The sequence below is a fragment of the Carcharodon carcharias genome, chromosome 4 (genome assembly GCF_017639515.1).
Source record: "Carcharodon carcharias isolate sCarCar2 chromosome 4, sCarCar2.pri, whole genome shotgun sequence".
NCBI classification, from domain to species: Eukaryota; Metazoa; Chordata; class Chondrichthyes; order Lamniformes; family Lamnidae; genus Carcharodon; species Carcharodon carcharias.
This window is the reverse complement of record NC_054470.1, coordinates 105,150,649-105,167,800: the sequence shown is the minus strand read 5'-3', so window position 1 is coordinate 105,167,800 and position 17,152 is coordinate 105,150,649. Positions and strand designations below refer to the sequence as shown.

The following is a 17,152-nucleotide window of genomic DNA, read 5'->3' as shown; positions in this document are numbered from 1 at the left end:
GAGGGAAACAGATGAACTCGGATACTGAGAAATCAAGGGTTCCGCGATGTTGGGTAATGCTGTTAAGAACTGGGTCCCTTAGTTCCCATGGCATCAAAACCAGTGACATGACACCCACTGAGTCAGGATGAGTGGTGATTTGGACAGTGACTGTACAAGTAGGGGTGTTTTTAAAAAGATATACATATGTGATGAAGGAACTCCGTATTAGGTAGTACCTGGATGGGAGATCCTAGCTCCCAGTGAATCTTCTGCAAGGCAAGTGCATAGATGTATCAGAGATAAAAACAAAAAACTGCGGATGCTGGAAATCCAAAACAAAAACAGAATTACCTGGAAAAACTCAGCAGGTCTGGCAGCATTGGCGGAGAAGAAAAGAGTTGATGTTTCGAGTCCTCATGACCCTTCAACAGAACTGAGTGAATATTAGGAGGGGTGAAATATAAGCTGGTCTAAGGGGGTTGGGGGGGGGTGTGGTGTGGTTGCAGGGACAAACAAGCAGTGATAGGAACAGATAATCAAAAGATGTCACAGACAAAGGAACAAATAAGTGTTGAAGGTGGTGATATCTAAACGAATGTGCTAATTAAGAATGGATGGCAGGGCACTCAAGATACAGCTCTAGTGGGGGTGGGGTGGAAAGACTAGCAGGGCATACAAGATTTAAAAATAATGGAAATAGGTGAGAAAAGAAATTCTATATAAATTATTGGAAAAAAAGGTTTCCCAGTTTCCCTAGTTCGTTTTCCCCAGTTTCATTTTATTCTTCGTCTCATCCGATGCCTCAACAAGAAACTTTTTCTCTTTCCCTCAAGTGCTAAGGGACACAAGCTCCAACAACTCATCGACGCCAACACCCATCTAGGAACCTCCACCCCTGCCCGTCCCTCCGTCCCCACCCCATCTTCCAATCCCAGCCCCGGCCGTGTATTCACTATACCCCCTGACCTTCCCCTCTCCGACGCTGAACATTCAGTGCTCAGCAAAGGACTTTAGTTTCATACCCTTACGCCCTCTTCTCAATGAATTTCGGGCTCGGCACGATGCTGAACTCTTCTGCCGTCTTCATTTCCATGCTCACTTCTTTGGGCAGGAGTCCTCACCCCGTTCAAGGGATCCTTTTACCCACCTCCAATATTCTCCCTCCACCTGGACCCCTCCCTTTGGATTCTTACCTTCTCTTGATCTTTTCATTGAGAACTGTCGGCATGGCATTAGTCATCTCAATTTTTCTGCTCATCTCACCCATTCTAATCTGTCTCTCTCTGAACTTACTGCACTCCGTTCTCTCAGGTCCAACCCCAACATTGTCATCAAACCCGCTGACAAGGGTGGTGCTGTTGTTGTCTGGCACACTGACCTCTACCTCGCGGAGGCTGAGCGTCAACTCGCAGACAATTCCACCTACCTCTCCCTGGACCATGACCCCACCACTGGACATCAAACCATCGTTTCCAAGACTGTCACTGACCTCATCTCCTCTGGAGATCTTCTTCCCACAGCTTCCAACCTGATAGTCGCCCAACCTCGGACGGCCCGCTTCTACCTCCTACCCAAAATCCACAAACAGAACTGTCCCGGCAGACCGATCATGTCAGCCTGTTCCTGCCCCACGAAACTCATTTCTCGTTATCTTGACTCCCTTCTATCTCCCCTTGTCCAGTCCCTTCCCGTCTACATCCGTGATTTCTCTGACACCTTACGTCACATCAACAATTTCCAGTTCCCTGGCCCCAACCGCTTCCTCTTCACCATGAACGTCCAATCCCTCTACACCTCCATCCCCCACCAGGATGGTCTGAGTCAGGCCCTTAGCTTCTTCCTCGAACAGAGGCCCGAACAATCCCCATCCACCACTACTCTCCTCCGTCTGGCTGAACTTGTTCTCACACTGAACAATTTCTCCTTTAACTCCTCTCACTTCCTCCAAATAAAAGGTGTGGCTATGGGTACCCGCATGGGCCCCAGTTATGCCTGTCTCTTTATGGGGTGTGTGAAACATTCCTTGTTCCAGTCCTACTCTGGCCCCCTCCCACAACTCTTTCTCTGGTACATCGATGATTACTTCGGTGCTGCTTCATGCTCTCGTCGGGATTTGGAAAAATTTATTAATTTTGCTTCCAATCACCACCCCTCTGTCATTTTCACATGGTCCATCTCTGACACTTCCCTTCCCTTCCTTGACCTCTCTGTCTCAATTTCTGGTGATAGACTGTCCACCAATATCCATTACAAGCCTACCGACTTCCACAGCTACCTCGACTACAGCTCCTCATACCCCGCTTCCTGTAAGGACTCCATCCCATTCTCTCAGTTCCTTCGCCTCCGTTGCATCTGTTCTGATGATGCTACCTTCAAAATCACTTTCTCTGACATGTCCTCCTTCTTCCTTAACTGCGGTTCTCCACCCATGGTCGTTGACAGGGCCCTCAACCGTGTCCGGCCCATCTCCCGCGCATCCGCCCTCACGCCTTCTCCTCCCTCCCAGAAACATGATAGGGTCCCCCTTGTCCTCACTTATCACCTCACCAGCCTCCGCATTCAAGGGATCATCCTCTGCCATTTTTGCCAACTCCAGCATGATGCCACCACCAAACACATCTTCCCTTCCCCCCCCCCCCCCCCCCCCCCGCCCCCGCCACGGCGGCATTCCGTAGGGATCGTTCCCTCTGGGACATCCTGGTCCACTCCTCCATCACCCCCTACTTCTCAATCCCTACCTATGGCACCTCCCCATGCCCACGCATAAGATGCAACACCTGCCCCTTCACTTCCTCTCTCCTCATCGTCCAAGGGCCCAAACACTCCTTTCAAGTGAAGCAGCGTTTCACTTTCATTTCCCCCAACTTAGTCTACTGCATTCGTTGCTTCCAATGCGGTTTCCTCTACATTGGAGAAACTGGGCGACCGCTTTGCAGAACACCTGCGGTCTGTCTGCATGAAAGATCCAAACCTCCCTGTTGCTTGCCATTTTAACACTCCACCCTGCTCTCTTGCCCACATGTCTGTCCTTGGCTTGCTGTATTGTTCCGGTGAAGCCCAACGCAAACTGGAGGAACAGCACCTCATCTTCCGACTAGACACTTTACAGCCTTCCGGACTGAATATTGAATTCATCAACTTTAGATCTTGAACTCCCTCCTCCATCTCCACCCCCTTTCCGTTTCTTCCCCTTTCCTTTTGTTTTTTCCAATAATTTATATAGATTTTTTTTCCCACCTATGTTATTTTTAAATCTTGTATGCCCTGCTAGTCTTTCCGCCCCACCCCCACTAGAGCTGTACCTTGAGTGCCCTGCCATCCATTCTTAAGTAGCGCATTCGTTCAAATAATATCACCACCTTCAACACTTCTTTGTTCCTTTGTCTGTGACATCTTTTGATTATCTGCTCCTATCACTGCTTGCTTGTCCTTACAACCACACCACCCCCCCCACCTTAAACCACCTTATATTTTATCCCTTTCCTAATATTCACTCAGTTCTGTTGAAGGGTCATGAGGACTCGAAACGTCAGCTCTTTTCTTCTCCGCCGATGCTGTCAGACCTGCTGAGTTTTTCCAGGTAATTCTGTTTTTGTTTTGCATATATGTATCGCTTGCTTGTATTCGTCATTTATAAAATCTTTGTCAAATTCTGGGTTTTGATCCTCCGTTCATGTATATGGATCATCCCAGATATCATATAGATATAGGATCCAATGTTCCTCTTTTATTAATAGAGGCAGAAAATACTAAGGAGGCATCGCAAAACCTATGTGAATTGTTAGTTAGGCTGTTGTTAGAATTTTGTCCAGCTTTACTCTGGGAGAGATGTCAAAGGCACAACAAGTTTGCAGGAGTGGTTCATTGATATAGCAAGGATAAGGATTGCACTTACTGGTGCATATTTACCAAAGTGAGGTCCATTAGCCAAGCTGCTTAACCCTACTGCTTTGGATTTACTAAACTACACTGCACAGACAATACTTTGTTTCAGGTGGCATTGTAAGACCTGACAAGTTTGAAACATTACTGTAGGGGATGACAACAGTAAGGTGTTAAAGCCTTATGTATTTAATAGTCAAAGCTAGTGTGAAAATACTGACTACTGGTTATTCAGGATTGAATTTCAGGATTAGGGATATTAATTGAAGGTGGAATTCTGTGCAATAGCCATGCATACCAGTAACCTCCCATTTTAGCTGACTGGCTGCTCATAATTCTTATCATCTGGGCTGCTGTCAATTGTTGTTGTAATTAAGCCAAGTTCTCTTCACAGATAATCCAATAACATTTAATCACACTATAGTAACCTTGGAGGAATCTTGCTTAGTAAAGGGAGCTAAAAATGTGGCAACATGCTTAAAGCACCATTAAATGATTAGAGTACATTGGTAGTTTAGACTTGTCAATGCTGAATGTTGAAACTATTTCTGGTGATATGCACTAGTTGCTGCAATGTGCATGTCATTTGAAATTTTGTATTTCTGTATGAAGGAGAGTTATTACACTCTCCGATTCAACAAAGACCACACGAGACTCAGGCTTCTTTTTAACCGGTTTATTCGAGCATATGCAAGGGAGCTGCTCATTCCATAAAATGGTGACCCTGCTCCATGATCAATTTACATTCCATTATTTTTGTACTATTTTCTTATCATAATATATTTGAATACATCCAATCGGTAACTGACACACTGGTTCCATACTATCTCTATCCTATTGAGTACTTAAACATGATTTTGCTACCCAATTATTCTAAATAGTTATATACTATTCAATCAGAGTTAAGGCACGTGTACGAAGACCTTGATTCTTGCAACTCAAGACTACTTATGCTTCATCAAAGCCCCCTCTTTGTCTGTTGTTCATCTTCCCATATTTAAATTAAAACCATCTGCCCCTTCCTTACCTGTTGAAGAGCATGCTTAATCTATTCTTGATGTCATGCTTTGTCTCCAGTCTCACTCAAGGCTGTGTTCGTCTGGTAATCTTCAACTATCAATGTGCTTAGTAGCACTAGCTACCTGGAGGTAATAAGTATTTTCAGCAAATTTTTACTGTATTCTCTTTTAATACATTTAATTCCCCCTTACAGTCCCCCCTTTTGGCCCTTGGCAAAGCCCAAGCTGGCCACATCTTCAGTTGAGAGTTCCTCTTCTGGGCCTTCGGGTGGCTATTCGTTCAAACCGTCAGAGGAACCCTGAACCGCTCGGCTATATAACTTAATTCCCCCTAACAGTCCCCCCTTTGACTATTCCTAGGGCAAACCTATGCCTGTCTAAATAGGCCCTGTTTGGATGATGCTCTTGGGGAATGGCCATGATGAATTTTATGAGTCTGCCTTCTCCTCCACCTTGGGGTTGGTAATCACCAATTCCTGCCATTCCTTACACAAATTTGAGGTTCAATTGGTATACTGACTCGAACATGTGTTCGGGGAATGTTCCAAACCTGATATCTTTGATATCTGATTTCGCCCTGTCAATCAGGTCCCGTGCTAGCATATTGCATGCCCCCCCAGTGGCTTGTGACTCGGCAGTATCTATAATCCCATCTGCGGTCTGCCTAAGGACCTGTAGCAGACCTTCTCCTTGTATCTCCACAGCTGCCAGGGCATGCTGTGTTCCACTCACACCTCGGGCAACCTCAATGGCCACCCAGGAGGCATAATTATTTAAGTCGTGGATCTGACCTGAATTAAGCATGGAATTGAAACTCCTAAATAGCCCTCCTTTATCTCCTAGTATATTTCTTTTTACCCTAGCCTGTACCTTTGCTCTAACTCTTGGGATAATTCAAAATTTATAATCCTTGATTATCCGCTTTAGCTGACTCCTGGCCCACTTGACAGAATTCTGGTGGCTCTGACAAGTCATACGCAACACTAACAGTAGTCCCGAGATATTATATGTCACTTCCAGGGAGACCATAGTTACATCATGCAGGGGTGGGTTGGGAGAGGGGGGGCAAAGTAAAACATCGTGTATCATAACAATAATGGCTATCTATTACATATTTACATCTTTCTTCACAATATTGTCCCTCAAGACCAAGTTCTCAAAATGAAGGGACATGGGTCTGCCCATCTGGCGGTCACATTAATCTCTTGATACACCCAAATGTCTGTTGGCAAAAATGTGGTAGGGGTCGCATGCATTTCACACTCCCCATACCGCCAGGTCAGTCCAGTCATATTGCTATAAATCCCAGTTATTGTTACTCCGCCACCCATGTCTGTACTTATGCTTAGCGAGATATTATTGGGTGAGAGTACCAACCCACTGGGGCATATCCTCAAGAGTGCATTTGTCATTTTATCGTTGTCCTTACCCTCTGGTACGTACCACCACCTTGTGAGGTTCCCTTGTTGATGTTTGAGGGGTGTTAGCCGGACTGGCTGCCCTGGTGCTGTTAAGCATAAATTACCCTTACCAGCTTTTGTGCTGCCACACTTGGGGTCTGGTTCCCAATTGTTCGTCTGATGTGTTCGTGTCGTTGCTTGATCCGTGTTCCAGGTGTTGGGCTTCTTTATCCATTCCCCAATTCTTCCTTGAGGGAGTAATACTTATTGTCCTGGGTGGAGGCAGATGTCGTTGTTGACTTAACGGTCAGTGCTTCCCATGCCAGTACTGACACACCTAGGATCAGGATCGTAGACCTGTGGAGACATTAGCATCGGCTCCCGTTGGTGATTCGTCATACACCTTTAACTGTGTGTAATGCCTCCATTTATTTCCCATTTTCATTTCTACAAGTGTGCACGTATCACCTGTCATAATTACCTCGTATGGTCCATGCCCCCTGGGGCAAACCCTTTTCGATCAGGGCTCACCTTGACCATCACCTTATTCCCCACCATGGGGATCCGTTGTTGCTCTTTGGATTTGCCTGTTTCTGTATCCTTAATCATCTTTCGGTCACTGATTTCCTACCTTAACTCATGCAATTGCTTACTCATTTCTCTCACATAGTCTTGCACCCTTTCCTTTAGTGGTCCTACATCTCCCCCTCCTACTATGATTCCCTCGAGTAACTGCATTGCTCTCCTTGTCATTAATTCAAATGGGGTGAACCCGGTGGTCCTGCTTAGGGTAGCCCCTAAGGCGCATTAGAATATTGGGCAACACTGTTGCTCAGCTGTTCCCTGTTTCTTGAATTGCTTTTGCTATTGATGTTTTTAAAGTTCGGTTCATCCTTTCCCCAATCCCTGATCTCTGGGGGTGGTAAGGAATGTGGAATTTCTGTTTAATCTCCATAGGTTTACACATTTCTTTAATGACCCTTCCTGTGATATGAGCTCCCTGATCTGAATCCATCTGGGTAGGCACCCCCTCCACTCCATCTAGTCCACTATCTCCTGCTGCTGTCCCACGTCAGACCTCAATTCCTTAGGCTGTCTACACAACTCTACAATGCATCTTCTTATCCTACCTTTCAATGGAATACACCTATTTAGCTTTTTCCCAGCTTTCCCTTTACCTGTATCCATCTTGTGGTAAATTGCTGTTAAAGTATTATTTCTCCTTACCCTTCAATTGCCTTAACTACAGACTCCGAATAGTTTTACCTCAAAGGCTTTTTTTCCCTGGCCACGCTCATCCTAAGATTCTCTTGAAGTCAATTTCTCTATTGTCTTGATCATTTTAGATGTTTCCTTACTCTTTAGGCCATATTAACTATTCCATGTCAATGGCGATCTCTGTCTCTTGATATTTGCTTATCTCCCCCTGTGCGGTTCCAATATCTCAGTTGATGACCAGATTATCAAATTCATTTCCCTTAAAACAGTTTGTATATGGTGTTCTCTTTCCCTAACTCATTCTCCTACCGTTAATGATTTCTTCAACCATTTTACATGCAATAGCTACCATCTTATCTTGTTCAGGTTGTCTGGAGAGACTTTACAGTCCAGTAAAGTATTCTCATAACAGTTTTAAAACGGAAATCAGGCATTGACATGTTTTGCTTCTTTACCACCTTCTCAAACAACATCTTATAGTCTCAGAAGTAACCCACTAAATTGTGCCTGACCCCTTCTTTAAAAAAAATATTTCAGATTCATTAACTTGGCCAAAAATTGGATTTCTGACAAACTTTTTTAATTTCTTGAGCTTAACTTTATATTTTGGAACAGACTTACAAATACAAAAAGGTTGCAGCATTTGAATTAGTGTCAATTGTTGTCAATTCTTTTAAAATAAAAATTCCCTTTTGAGAACTTTATCGGGACCCAAGCCAAAATTTTTAAAAACTTTCTAAGAACTGTAATTTACACTATCAAAATTAAAACTACGTCTTTTTCTCCTGTATTGATTTGTATCCAGATTAAAAGTCCCATATGTTTATCAACACATTCTTTATCTTGGATAGCATCCTAGTTATTCAAAAGTAACCTTCTAAATTACACTGCACTTTACATCTCGAGATTGTCCCAAATTCAAATTACAGTGCCGTTGAAATGCAGATTTCCTTTCATATTTAATTCATCTCTTCAAAAGAAACCCTTTTTTATCCATTGGATCCACTTACACCATGTGTTTGTCTTTTGGTTTACTTAGAATCCTTCTGAACTTCAGGTAATTTTTATTTTGCCTCAGAATTTTAGGATACCAACTCGTATGTATCAATCCAAATCAGCTTGCACATTGGTAATAAGGGTTATTCCCTACTTGTCTGCAAGTAGGTTGGCTCATCTCAAATAAAGGCAAAACTCTGTTTTATCTTTACGATACCTTCAAATTGCGATTTTTGTCAGAAATCTCAACTCAAACCTTATACTCAAAACTTTAGAATGTTTGAGTATACTTTTCCTTCAACCTAATATGGGGCTTTCGACTCTAAAGTGCTGAACTACGCACACAAATGACAATTTAGGGAAGAAAACACATTAAAGCTCACATACAAATGCTTCCTTGCACTCAAACAAACACACACTTAAAGTATTTATTTATGCTCCTATAATGTGGAACTTAAATTAAAATTCTCTCATATCCTAACTAAAACTTCAAGTAGCTGTGAGGGGAATAAAGGGATCTTGGAGGCTCCGCCTATAGGGACAATCAAACTGACTAAAGCTCTCATTTTCTCTGCTACTGCCTGTCACTGCTCATTAACCCCCGCCATGTCTCTCGCTCTCTCTATATCTCATCTTTTTATCTCATCTCTCTCTATATATACATCTCATCTCTCTGGCTCTCTCTCTCTCTCTCTCTCTCTGGTTCTCTCGCTCCCCCCCTCCATCTGTTTTGCTCTCTGGCTCTCTCTCTCCCCCACCCCCTGTCTGTTTCGCTCTCTGGCTCTCCCTCTCTCTCTAACATAGATCAATTCATTTTTTTTTAACTTACAAAAAATCAGTAGGGCACCTTTTGGGTCCCAATCATTCTTTCACCTATTCCCATTCTCTGGTGGCCCTTGGGAGAAATCAATCTGGCTTAACTCGACCAAAATATTCTTGTATTGGTTTAGTTTGTTGATACACACTCAAAATGAGCACTGTAGCTTTGTCGGTTTTATCATTAGTATGAGCTTTCCACCACTCCTTGGAATGTAATGGTGTGCAGCTTGGCCGCCAGCCTTGTTGTTTCATTTTGCTGATTAGCTTTTTATGCTTCCTGGCGAGGTGAAGGGATATTGTTCCTTCACCTCCCCATTCTTCAACCAACCTGAGTTCGGTATTCTCGGCCATACTGGGACTCAATTGCCTCACACTAAAGAGGGACCCACAGTTCCCTCAAAATACACCGTCTCCCTCCACCCTGAGTTTCCAGTTGAACCCTCGGATTCGCCTTATTAGATCTCCATTCTTGCCTGACATGAACAACCAGACAGTATCTTTCAAATGAAGTATACTCACCAGATCATTGTTCCGCCTTTAGAGGTCTGGGTGAATCCTGCCGACTATGCCACTGAAGGGGAGCTGCTACACTCCGATTCTGCATCAACCACACAAGATTCTGGCTTCTTTTTAACCGGTTTATTCTAGCATTTGCAAGGGAGCAGCTACCATACCATAAAATTGTGACCCAGCTCCCCGATCAATTATATTCCATTATTTTTGTACTATTTTCTTATAATACATTTGAGTACAGGTGAATACATCCAAATGGTAACTGACACACCGGTTCCATACTATCTTTATCCTATTGAGTACATAAACATGTGATTTTGCTACCCAATTATTCTAAAGCATGTATACATAGTTATACTATCCAATCAGAATTAAGGCACGTGTACATTGACATTGACATTGACCTTGATTCTTGCAACTCAAGACTACTTGTGCTTCTTCAAAGCCCCTTCTTTGTCCATTGTTCATCTTCCCATATCTAAGCTAAAACCATCTGCCCCTTCCTTACCTGTTGAAGAGCACACTTAATCTATTCTTAATGTCATGCTTTGTCTCCAGTCTGACTCTCAAGGCTGTGCAAGGTTCATCTGGTAATCTTCAACTATCAATGTGCTTAGTAGCACCAGCTGCCTGGAGATAATTATTTTCAGCAAATTCTTACTGTATTCTCTTTTAAAACATTTAATTCCCCCTTACACCCCGTTTACATTATGCTCGCTGATCAACAAGTACTTATACTGCCTGAGAAATACATTTAAAAAAAATTCAAACACACGTCGTTAACAGAAGGGAGTCCTTATCTGAAGATGCTGAAAAACCTGACTTTTTTTTAATTCACTTACAGGATATGGGTGTCTCTGGCTAGGCCAGAATTTATTGCCCATCCCTAATTGCCCTTGAGAAGGCTGTAGTGAGCTGCCGCCTTGAACCATTGCAATCCACAATGCACTGAGTAACATGCCCACTTAATCGGTGATAGTAACAGCTGTGAGGGTGGGGGAAGAAAGACTTGCTTCTGTATAGTGCTTTTCACAACCACCAGACATCTTGAAGTACTTCTGAAGTGTAGACACTGTTGTGTTATAATGTAAGAATTGTGGCAGCCAGTTTGCACACAGCAAACTGTTACATTACTCTTTGTGGGAATGACCACATAATTTGTATTTGTGACATTGATTGAGGGATTAATATTGGCCACGACACTGGGGAGAACTCCCCTGCTCCTCTTTGAAATAGTGCCCTGGGATCTTTTACCTGAGAGGAGAGACAGGGCCTTTTGGGTTTAATGTCTTATCTGAAAGACGGCAGTACTTCCTCAGCATTGCATTTGAGTGTCAACCTTGATTGTTGTGCTCATTACTTGGAGTGGGACTCAAACCCAGAACCTTGTGACTGAGGCGAGAGTGCAACCAACTGAGCAATGGCTGATACTTGTATAGTGAAATAGAACATTAATCCATTTCCTCTTCCGGGTGCTGAATCATTTTCTTCCTAGGAACACCATATTGTAACTAAAACTCAAAGTGACTTACTCACAGAAGCTTCAATTTGTTGTCAGTTGTTGGCTTGATTCAAAATGGTAACTGGGGCTTTGGCCCTTCAATGACCTGAGTGAAGTTTCAAAGAGGGGGAAGAGAGGCAAAATGGTTTTTAAAAAAAAAAATACTCTTACTTCCGATGGTTCCTAAAATTCATTGGTGACCTTAGTGGGCTGCAGCAAGGATGATAACTTGTTGTAACAGCCACATTACCAATAGTTTTCTGGGTGCTTCGCCTTGTTAATTTTCTCCTTTCTTTCTTTCACCCACCAGTTGCTTCATCTTGCCCTCTTCCGTTCTCTTTATTCAAATGTTGTTCACCAAAGCAGAATTTTCACAACTGCATTCTCATAGATATGGTTGCCAAAGTGTAGACCAAAAGTAATAATTAATCAACATTTCACAAGAATAAAGCATGAATCCACATCCTTTAGGGAGATGCTCTTGTATTTGCTACAGCACAAGTTTGAACTGGAACATTCAAGAAGTTGACACCCTACACCCACCAGAGTCTTTATCAATTCATTCCCACTGACTCTACAATGGTATAGTCTTTGGAAATAGTGGGGGAGTGAAGCCATTAATGGTTCAGCTCAGTGACAACCGGTGCAAAATTGCACCTCTTGGAGCTTATATGAGCAAGCTCAGGAAGTCGCACCCATGCTTCCTGAGTCAGTAGTTGTGGGTTCAAGTTCCATTTCATAATTGCCCAGGTTGACGCTCCATTCTTGTACTGAGAGCTGCTTTGTAAATGATGCTGTCCTTCAGATAAGCTGTTAAGGGAGGCCCCATGCCACCTGTTCTACTGGTTCTGGAGGCAATTGAAGATTCCCATGGTACAATCTGAAGAGCAGTGAGTTCTTGAGTTTTGGTCTATATGCCTCAAAATAGACTAGCTGTCCATTCATCCTACTGCAATTTTGTGGTCTTGCCGTGTACATAGCAACTGCTTAAATATCACTATATTGGAAAGTAATTGTTTTATTGGGTTTACGTAGAATTAATGGAACTGCAACTGTCCATTTCTATTTTGCATGAGCGTCCTTCCACCTTAATTCATCTCGCCCTATCAGCATAATATTCTACTCCTTTCTCTCTCATGTAGTTATCTAGCTTCCCCTTAAATATATCTATGCTATTCACCGTAGCAAGTCCCACACTCTCACTGCTCTCTGGGTAAGGGTGTTTATCTTGAACTTTTTTTATTGGATTAATTCGTGACAATCTTGTATTTACCACAGCTAATTTTGGATTCTTCTGACCCTTTCGGGTGGCTTTGCAATTTGGCGCTCTATAGGAATTGAGGCTTGCTGGGAAAGCAGGTCAGTGAATCGGGAGTTAATGAACAGAAAATAAGAGGCTGAGGATCTGCAAGTTTTGCAAATGTTAGAACCCTGATCTGTCTCGTAAGTGCTAAGCACTTTGAGACATTTTCTGTAAGATGTGATGAGGGGCTAAATAAATGCAGATCTGCCTTTATAATATGGAGTAGGAGACTTTTGTGAAAATCACCTATTTATAATGTTGTGATTGCTTTTTCGCATGTGCTCAGCGTGTAGTTTCTGAAAAAATTTCAAGCTAATGTGTAGAGGAAGCATATTGTTTAAAAGTAATACACTGCCATTTTGGTGATCTGTCACCTGAGTATTGTAGGAAAGACTTTTTATTTGTCTTTGTAGTCTTAGTTAGTGCCTTTAGCGGAATGAAGCTACAAGCATGAGCTTGTGCCCAAAATACCACACAAATACAGTGCTCCTTCTTATTGAGGTGGTACCAATGCATTACATATGGCCTACAGTAGCCTAATAACTAGTAACCCAGAGGAAAAACAGAATTACCTGGAAAAACTCAGCAGGTCTGGCAGCTTCGGCAGAGAAGAAAAGAGTTGACGTTTCGAGTCCTCATGACCCTTCAACAGAACAGTTCTGTTGAAGGGTCATGAGGACTCGAAACACCAACTCTTTTCTTCGCCGTCGATGCTGCCAGACCTGCTGAGTTTTTCCAGGTAATTCTGTTTTTGTTTTGGATTTCCAGCATCCGCAGTTTTTTGTTTTTATCTCTAGTAACCCAGAGGCCTTGATGTGAGTTTGAATTTCACCATAGCAGCTGGAGAATTTAAATTTTGTTAAATCTGGAATTTTTTAAAAAACTGGTATTTGTGTTGGTGACTGAAACTATTAGATTGTTGTTTTTAAAAATAAAATTGGTTCACTAATATCTTTTTAGGGAAAGAAATCTTTCTGTACTTACCAGTGTTTCCCATAAGATATGCAGCAATCTGAAAGTCCCTACATAGGCTGCGTGCATGTTGGCCTCTTTAAGTTGCTGTGCATGTGCGGCTGTGCAAAAAAACATTAAGAAGTGCCAAACTCTTAAATAAATCACCCTGCACTCCCTCAAAAATTTATAGAGAATGTTGGCCCTTGCTCTTTAAGGCCTATGTGTGACTTGGATGAACAGCAATGTGGTTGACCATTAACTACTCTGAAGGGGCCAAGCAAGTCGGTCAGTTGTATTCAAGAAGGTGAATCAACACCACTTTCTCAAGGGCGTTTAGGAATGGCCCACAAAGCCCATATCCAGTGAACGGATTTTTTTTTAAAATTAGCAAGCCACAGAGTTGACCGACTGATTCTAACCTTCAGAAAGATTGAAAGTTGAGTGTTGTACACTATCCACAGTCCCAATTTCTGGGCTGTGATCCCAATTTCTATTTTTTTTTAAATGTAAAGAATATGATGACCAAAAATTACTGTAACCTTAATTTCTGGAATAGTATGGAAAATAAATATTTAAAGTTGATGTGGGGTTAGACTTGTATCTGATGACTATCAAGATTGTAATAAAACTCCCCTATTTCTATTCATTACTATCTATTGCACAGATACAGACAGTACCCATTTGCAATATTTTATTATTTGGTAGGCCTTTTAAGCTGCATGTGGGAGAGCAGAATCGTGGTTAAATATAGTTATACATCTAGGTGGTTTTACCTAGATGTGTCTAGTTTGACTTGGATTTATTTTGCACAATTGTATCTGTCCTTGAGTACAAGCAGCAGGGGGAGGTTGTGGTGGGGGGGTGGGGGGGATAGGATATCATGCAGTAAATTGTGATGCTGACTCCGAGCAGATACATCATAGATCATGGTTCTCAAAACTTTTTTTAGTTGAAAGACCCCTTTACAAAAGGATTGGTGATTGCGAAAATCCTGTCTAAATTATAAAATACTCGATATGAAAATACTGCATGTAAAGAGAGCTTTAATAATATTTTAAGGAAAACTGGTATTATACCATATCACAATATCTCTGCCTGCTTCTCACTGCAGTCTTGTCTGTGTTTCAGAATGGTGCCCATATATTATTCTACACAAAAAAAAAGGCCACCAGTTTTGTTTCTCGTGTAGTGGATCAAATTGTAGCATATGGTTCTGAAATATGTCCATAAAAATCCCACACAATGAAAAGTAGAATTTGATTTATTCAGCCTGGTGAAACAAAAGCCCTGCCGAGCATTGGCAAACTGGCTGAAGGATGGCCTGAGGCTGCTTTGATAGGCTCATGTGTCCCCCTGATTGGCAGCACACTGGCACATGAGGCTGCAGATTTGCTTAACATTTGCCATGTCACTCCGTGCAGTGCTTTTGACCGAGAAGCTCAACGTCTTAAGCCATAGCAGGTGGCCCTGAGGGCAACATTGTGGCAAGAATTAATCCAAGACCTGTCTGCAGCATCCTGAGTGGTTATCCACATCGCCCGCTGTAAGACAGTGCTGCTCAATAAGCTCCTTCATATTATTTCCAAGCCACATCCTTCCCCCGGCCCCCCAGAAAGTATCGACGGCTGCCCCGTGCTCTGTGGGCCTCATTGAGAACTGCTATCCTAGAGAAGAAAAGTTTGTTTATTGAAGTGGCTTCTGCAATTTGAATAATTACGACTATGTTGAACTTGATCAACTGGTTTTATTGCGTCATTATTTCCAAGAGAACAGCCCCATTTAGTCCATCTGGTTATTTGTTTCTCTTTAGGGCTCCGCTAGACAATGGAAGCCACTCGAGCAACGCAGCTGCACAGATGTCCTGTGGTTGCTGATACTTATTTTGTTCTGCATTGGCATGGTAAGTTCAGCTTCATTTTTTTTTTTTGTTTAAAAGGGACTCATTAATCAAAATTACTGTTTTTATTGGCTGGGATTTTATGTTAGCGATAAGAGAGGCTCCTGGTGTTCGTAGGATTGCGAAGGATATACGGCACAGTAATGGGGCCTTTTGGCCCAACCAGTCCAGGCTCATGTTTATGTTCCACTCGAGCCTCCTCTGATCTTTCCTCATCTAAGCCTCTCATTGTAATGCTCAATTCCCTTCTCCCTCATGCTCGTTCAGCCTTTCTTTAAATGCAACTATAATATTCGCTTCAACAACTCCCTGTGGCAAAGGGCTTCACATTCTCACAATTTTCTCTGAATAAGGACGTTTCTTCATTTCTTCCGATTTCCCTCTTGGTGACTATCTTTAGATTGATGGCTTCTGGTTTTGCTCTTTCCCACAAGAGGAAACATTCTGTATGTATCCACTCTAGTAAAACATTTTGTAATTTTAAAGACTTCTGTTCGAACACCCCTCTAGTCATCTTTTTTCAAGAGAAGAGCGAGCCAGCTTGTCAGCCCTTTTCTGATATGTACAACCATACGTTTCTGTTATCATCCTTGTCAATCTTCTCTGCACCTTCATAAGTGCATTTATATCTCTTTTTAATGTGGTATGGTTGCTAAATTCGTTGATGGCACAAAAATAGATAGGAAAGTAAGTTGTGAAGAGGGCATAGGTTAAATGAGCGGGCAAAGACCTGGCAAATGGCGTATAATGTGGGCAAATGTGAAATTGTCCATCTTGGCAGGAAGAATAAAAAGAAGCGTATTATCTAAATGGTGAGAGATTACAGAGCTCTGAGATTCAGAGGGATCTGGTTGTCCTAGTGCATGAATCTCACAATGCTAATATGCAGGCATAGCAAGTAATTAGGAAAGCTATTATTGTTTATTGCAAGGGGAATTGATTCCAAAAGTAGGGAGGTTAGTACTCCGGATGTGGTCTCACTAGTGCACTGTACAACTGAAGTATATGTACAGTATTGGTAGTCTTATTTAAAGAAAGATGTAGAAGCAGTTCAGAGAAAGTATACTAGGCTAATACCAGGAATGGGCAGGTTGTCTTAGGAGGAAAGGTTGGACAGGTATCCACTGGAGATTAGAAGGGTAAGACGTGACTTGATCAAAAACTTTAAGATCCTGAGGGATCTTGACAGAGGATGTGGAGAGGATGTTTCTTCTTGTGGGAGAATCTAGAACTAGGGGTTATGGTTTAAAAATAAGGGGTCGTTAATTTAAGGCAGAGATGAGGAGAAATATTTTCTCTGAGCGTCGTGAGTCTTTGGAATTCTCTTCCTCAAAAGGCAGTTGAAGCACTTTTATTTTTAATTTTTTTTAAGTTAGTGCTAGATAGATGCTCGATTAACAAGGGGGTCAAAGGTTATTGGCAGTAGGTGGGAGGCTACAATCAGATCAGCCACGATCCTTTTGAATGGCAGAGCAGGCTTGAAGGGTCGACTGGCCTACTCCTCCTGGTTCATATGTTCTTCATCATATGGTGGCCAGAACTGTGCATAGGATTCTAAGTATTGCCTAACTAAAGTTTGATATAGGTTTGCATAACCACCCTACTTTGCAATTCTATCCCTCCTGGAAATGAAACTTTTTAATCCAAATGTACTACCCTTTCCTATTT

General features: G+C 42.4%; 1 protein-coding gene across 6 annotated transcripts in view; it reads left to right on the top strand.

The window, feature by feature from the left end:
• The window catches only part of LOC121276952 (choline transporter-like protein 1), a 100,696-nt gene that overhangs the window by 13,346 nt on the left and 70,198 nt on the right, over positions 1 to 17,152 (top strand). For 5 of the 6 annotated variants that reach the window (XM_041185677.1, XM_041185673.1, XM_041185676.1 and 2 more), the window contains one exon: positions 15,398 to 15,487. In XM_041185677.1, the coding sequence (XP_041041611.1) occupies positions 15,398 to 15,487 (90 nt within the window). Of the gene's footprint in view, positions 1 to 12,608; positions 12,690 to 15,397; positions 15,488 to 17,152 lie in introns of all 6 variants that reach the window. The other variant, XM_041185674.1, reaches the window with a different exon arrangement.